The sequence below is a fragment of the Camelina sativa genome, chromosome 5 (genome assembly GCF_030686135.1).
Source record: "Camelina sativa cultivar CO46 ecotype springtype chromosome 5, ASM3068613v1".
In the NCBI taxonomy this organism is placed as follows: domain Eukaryota; kingdom Viridiplantae; phylum Streptophyta; class Magnoliopsida; order Brassicales; family Brassicaceae; genus Camelina; species Camelina sativa.
The window spans coordinates 8793411-8799112 of NC_141884.1; the positions used below are offsets into that span (position 1 = coordinate 8793411).

General features: G+C 36.8%; 1 protein-coding gene across 4 annotated transcripts; it reads left to right on the plus strand.

Moving 5' to 3' along the window:
• Nucleotides 1-581: 581 nt before the first annotated feature.
• On the plus strand, nucleotides 582-4842 carry LOC104786278 (uncharacterized). Of its 4 annotated transcripts, none has more exons than XM_010511639.3 (10): nucleotides 582-857; nucleotides 1258-1395; nucleotides 1965-2103; nucleotides 2191-2526; nucleotides 2610-2757; nucleotides 2847-3815; nucleotides 3916-4154; nucleotides 4250-4323; nucleotides 4421-4529; nucleotides 4622-4842. In XM_010511639.3, the coding sequence occupies exons 2-10, from the start codon at nucleotides 1340-1342 to the stop codon at nucleotides 4655-4657; spliced, it is 2106 nt and encodes a 701-aa protein (XP_010509941.1). In that variant the 5' UTR covers nucleotides 582-857; nucleotides 1258-1339; the 3' UTR covers nucleotides 4658-4842. The 4 variants fall into 4 exon arrangements, with proteins under 4 accessions (XP_010509941.1, XP_087305778.1, XP_010509942.1 ...); XM_087449652.1 differs by having other exon boundaries at nucleotides 590-857; nucleotides 2196-2526; XM_010511640.2 differs by having other exon boundaries at nucleotides 645-1059.
• The last annotated feature ends 860 nt before the right edge of the window (nucleotides 4843-5702 follow it).

Here is a 5702-nt window from a genome sequence, read left to right on the forward strand (position 1 = left end):
ACTTAAATGTCGATGATACACTTTTCAAAGCACTTCAACTAATACATAAAACTTAAATGTCACATTTCATTTCATTGTCCATGACTCCTCCATGCGTCAATTCCACCCCCACTCGACACCTATTCTCATATCTTTAAAGTTTCGATTTATTTGCTTCACTTTTTATTTTTTTCATTGTTGCCAACAATTGTTGCCAACAATTTTATCCATGTTTTTTTGTAAAGAAGAGACATTTACTTGGTAATTTATCTGAATAATTGTTGACATTAATGACAAGTACAATAGAAATCCGAATGTACCAAAATAATATTCTATACAACCAAAAAAGATTCATATATATCCATAGTCTACAATTTCAAAAATACTATTTGACACATCATGCAAATATTATTTTTTTTAATTCAATACCGATAATTTCAAATGATGTGATAAATACCATTGAATGCTCATTTAATTGAAAAGATTCCATTATTTTGATTTTGCTGGTTTATTTTCAGAAGAAATAAAATCTTAAAGGACCGTAATGTAAATTTGAGAAAGAAAAAAAGAAGAAAGAATACACGCGCTTGCTTGCCCAAAGAAGGACCTTATCCCACGCGTTGATATATATATATATGTATCTTCCCAGAAGAGCTCTCTCCCCTGTCTCGTCTTCGTGTCTCTCTCTCTCTTCGACGTGCTCCGGTGAAGATACAAACCGACGAGTGTGAGCCATAACAACACAAACCGACGAGTGTGAGCCATAACAACACAAACCTCCGTCATCCTCGGCTATTAAATTTACCGTATTACCCTTCTCTCTCCTCTCTCCCCTGAGACGTCTTTTTTTGGGAGATATTCTTCTTCTTCAATTCCAAGTAAACCCAAATTCTCTCTCTTTCTCTCTCTCTCTCAAATTTGAAATTATTGATTTCTCTGGTCATAAACCATCGGCTCTGTTTTTTTTTTTTTTTATATTTTTCTTTGCGGGGACATTAATGGTTTTAGATTATTATCTGATCTGTTTGTCGCCGTTTGTGGTTCAATTTCCCCCGGCCTGGCTATTGTTGTAGTTCGCCGGTGGGTTCGATTTCTATTTCGATTTTAGAGTTTCCTTTTTTTTTATTAAGTAATCACAATTTTTTCACAAAAAATCTCCCTATATTTATGTAATCTTCTTACATTCCACCGTTTATTTCTAGAAATTTTCAGTTCTTATGGATGATAATGAAGAATTCTCCTGAACTATGTTTCGTTCTTTTTTGTCTTTTCTTTCAGTGATATTTAGCGAATTTGAGGTCAATTCGACGTTTAATTGGGAATTAGATTGCGAAATTGAGATATAATATATATAGAGACAATGGGGAACGGTGATGAAACCAAATGTGTCTTCCCCTTGACCAGTCTTCAGATCGGGTACCTTATCTTATCTCTTTGCTCGCAATTGCGTTTTTTTTTTTTTCATTCTTCTCAATTTTTGTAATGTTATAGTATGATTCAAGGGGTTCTTGAATATTTTTGTATATTTAGAAATCAATGATTCTGCAGTTTAGAAGTACAAATATATAGTTTCCTGTTCTGGGGTTTGCTTTTCTATCATTATTATAGAAAGCCTTTGTCAATGGACCTTTTAAAGGGAATATATCATCTTGTACTTTCAGACAAAACAAAGATCGCTTTTGGTTTTTGACACTTTTATTACTATTTTTTCTTTTGAATTTTTTTTCTTGAATTCAAATTGAATCGAATGCAGGGCGTAGATTCGTTTCCTGAATCTGAAGATATGTTCTTCTTGTTAATGTCTTTGAACATTTCCTGTGAAATCAAGTATTAGTTGAAGCATTTGTTTCAGCAATTCCCATGATATTTGTGGTTGTGACAATAGTTTGCGTGTTTGTTTCAAAAAGTTAAAACTACATTGTCACATTTTACTTGCATGATGTTCTCTGCTTATCTGGTTTAAGATTTGTTTTGTTTTGTTTCAGAGACTTGCAGTCGTATCTTTCTGATCTCAGTATATTCGTGGGCAACAAAAGTAAAAAGATTTACATCTTGGTGGACAACCGGCCATGGTTGAATCCTGGCACCAGATCTGCTCATTTCTGGCAACTAATGGTTACAAAGGTTGTAAAAGCTGCTTCAATCTTATTTCTTGTTTGTTGTTCAGGTGGAAAAATATGACTTAGTGACCCATCTAATCTTTGTTTGCAGTCCAGACTCTCCCCTTTTGCAAACACGAAAGCTCGAGGGGAGAAGAAAATTCAGAAGCAGGAGGAAGAGAAGAAAAAGCTAAAGCAGGATGAGGAAGAAAAGCCTAAAGAGACGTGTGCTCAGCAGCCTCAGCCGGACGATAGAAAATTGAAGAAGCTTAAGAAGTGGTTCTCATTGATAGATGCGACAACTTTTTCTAAGAAGAAGATACCTGCAAATAAACTGCAGAGCTCTTTGTTTCTAAACAAGCAGCTGCACAAGACCTTGTACGGTTTCATCGTGTTCGAAGTTGAATGGGCCAACGTCAGGGGTGTCAACTACTTGAATGAGCTACTGGTACTCCCTTGCAACTGTCCGTTTGTTTTGGTCTGGCATTGTATGTTTCTCTTGTTTCTTACTTGATCTATATCTTTATGTAGACAGACACGTCTCTTGCTATAGAAGCTAAGTTGATGCGAAGGTGGGAGTTTGAGAGTATTGATCAAGCTGTAAAAAGCATGTCTCAGTGGTTCTCTGGATCAAAAGCTGAAAAGTCTTGCTTGAGGGAGTATCTCAACTCAACTATAGGTATTATAATACATCTGCATGCTTTAACTTTGCACCTTTATGAGTCCCTAGCTTAAATAAGCTTATAGTATTGTATGTAACTCTTGCAGGAGAGGTTTTTCATGATGCTGAAGCAGAATTCTCAAAAACTTCTTCTTTTGATGATGATGACATACTCAACAGCGATAATTTTTCTGCTGAAAATGAGTCTCCTTGCTGCTCCAGAAGTGTCTTCAACGTTAATCATTCTGCCGCAGATTATGATGAAAACGAGCCTCACACACCGCCTCTGACTGGACCGTACAAGAGAAGAAGAGTAACTAAGGCAATCAGTACCGGAGTTGATATTGACTATATGGAGGAGACACCTAAAAGAAAAGATAACTCGGTTGACCACTGGGAAAGCCATGTACCTGATGATGGTGAAAACATCATTGAAGCAACCCAATATAAGGATGTTCTAGTTCTTGTTAGGTGTGGTGATCGTCATTTCCCATTCAAATTACGAGAGGTTATAATGGCGGACATACGCTTGCTTACTTTACTTGAAGCTGGTCTCCCTTCATGGGTCTTGTTTCTGCAGTCTTATCCCGGTTTCTGTCATCTTTATCGACCCTGGATGTGCCTTTTCGCCAGAGCATTATATGTGATGATATCAGTCGTCACCGTTGTGATTGGTTTCTATGACCTCTACAAAAATGTCCCTGTTCTGAAAGCCACTGCATCTCGGTTATGCGGACCACTCTTTGATTGGATTGAAACTTGGGACATGGTATCACGGATAAAGTACTTGGGAACGATGTTGTTTCTTCACAATTTTCAGAAAGCTGTCAGGTGGGCTCTAACAATGGCACGTGCAATGCAGCCATTTGTTTCTTTACTCATAATGCCTCTGGTGAATCCTCTCTTAGACGCTCTTGGTTTGCTCCTACCGTTGTGGAATTCATTGGCAGAAACAGTGGCGAGTTTGGTTTCAGTAGTTTGGATAGTGATTGAGTCTGGTTGCAATCTTGTTGGTGATGTGGTAGAGTTGGTGCTTTTGCCCATTTGGTTTATCGTCTCACTAGTTTGGAACGTCAGTAAGTACATTAACCGTCTCCTTGCCCACTACTATTCTCTTATCTTTTAAGAAAATAATCATAATACTGATCTCTTTGTTTTCTCTTTTGGATGCTACAGCAAATACTGTTTTACTGCCTCTTTTCTGGATCATATGGGAAGTGATATATGCACCAATCAGAGTGGTTGCTGCATTGGCCAACTGTTTAGCTTTATCTTTCTCATACATATTCGATGTTCTTGGAGATTTATGGAGGTATATGAGCAGCATACTTCAGCTTGCATCAGATTCTCAAGCAGCTGTGAAGACTTATGAAGTCTCCATGTGGCGTACACTTTGGAACGACCTCTTTTCTCATGTCAGTGAAAAAAGTTTGAAGAGAATCAAAAAGTATCTGAATCTTTTACTAATTCGATACATTACTAAATGTGTTTGTTTTGCTGCATTTTTCAGGTTTTTCGTGCTGTAAGGAGTATATTGAACGGTTTTGTGGCCTTCTTTGCTGCCTGTAACAGACATCGGCTTAGGTAAAGCATTATCCCACACACATTTACACATACGTTTACACTTCTTTTATATGAGTAGTTCTAACTTATATTTTTGTGATCTGGTTTCTCTTTGCAGTACTTATAATCACATACAAGACTTTATGGAGAGACTACACAGACGAACCACGAGACCAGAATCTGTAGACTCAAGACATGGCAAGTCTGCTAAGAACAATCAACCTACAGTAAGTTTTTTCTCAAAGTCATCAATGTTCTTCTCAACTTGACGTATCTGCGTATCTCATACCCGGTTATGATTATGTTTTGCAATTTGCAGGGAGACGGAACTAGAAGGAAATTGCACCTTGCATAGAACTCAAAACCCATATTCTTAATTCTTTTCATTTTTTTTTGTTCTCTTTTTACCGGATATGATAGGTTCTTAGGGTATATATAGATAGGTTTTATACTTCAATGTCGCATACGTCAAGAACTAGCATTGTCCCAAATCTGCCAAATGATTTTGTATATAAGAAAGAAGTCACAAACTCACACACACACTGACTCTTTGACGTCCGCAAGCCGAACATGATAGCTAAAATACACACGATTTATTGCCCTGTAAATATATAAACAGCACAAGAAACACCATATGCTAAAACAATAATCAAAGAGAGTAGATGTTTGCGCTACACTATACATGAGTCATGTAACTTCAAGTATTACAGGATAAGTAAGCACACAAAAGGATTCTTAGAAAAAAGAAACATGAAGATCAACATTTACGTGCAGACGAGTATATATCAAATTGTATACTTGAATGGATTTCATTGCAAGACAGTTCATCGATTCAAGATTTTACAAATAGAAAACAGAGTAAAATGAAAACACTTGAGAACATGTTTGTTGTTCTTATCTATGGATCTATCAAATCAATGATTATTACTATATTAGGGAACTGTCGAAGGAATTGAACACACGTTGATTCCAGCTTCAGATTCATGCTCAAGAGTTTCAAGACATTGGCCATAACTCATAACCTCTGGTAGTGATCTGATGTTTGGGTATTACTCCCTTGAAGTATCAAGATTGTGGTGATGAGCAGTGAGGCGCCAGCCATCTTCAGCTCTAATGCTTGTTGTTTCCCAATCATGGCTAAGGTCCAGCAAACTTCCATCCCCATATAGCTCTAATGCTTGTTGTTTCCCCTTGTTCATCATCAAATGATGCGAATGTTCGATCTTGAGATCATTCTAAGCTTGTTGGATTCATTTTTACTCTCTCAATCATGTCTTTAACTTGCAATGTTATCTCACTTGTTTGTGATAACATGCTCAAATGTTTTTCTTCTTCTTTTGCAGCTTCTTACAAACTTGTAATTAGATCTAATACAAGCTTTTGAGTTATTACTCATTTCC

What these genes read in the sequence shown, in the direction of transcription:
- LOC104786278 (XM_010511639.3), top strand. Translation starts at nt 1,340, where the DNA reads ATGGGGAACGGTGATGAAACCAAATGTGTCTTCCCCTTGACCAGTCTT. An exon ending in CTCACTAGTTTGGAACGTCA is followed by an intron (nt 3,816 to 3,915) that starts GTAAGTACATTA and finishes TGGATGCTACAG; the next exon opens with CAAATACTGTTTTACTGCCT. An exon ending in TGTAACAGACATCGGCTTAG is followed by an intron (nt 4,324 to 4,420) that starts GTAAAGCATTAT and finishes TTCTCTTTGCAG; the next exon opens with TACTTATAATCACATACAAG.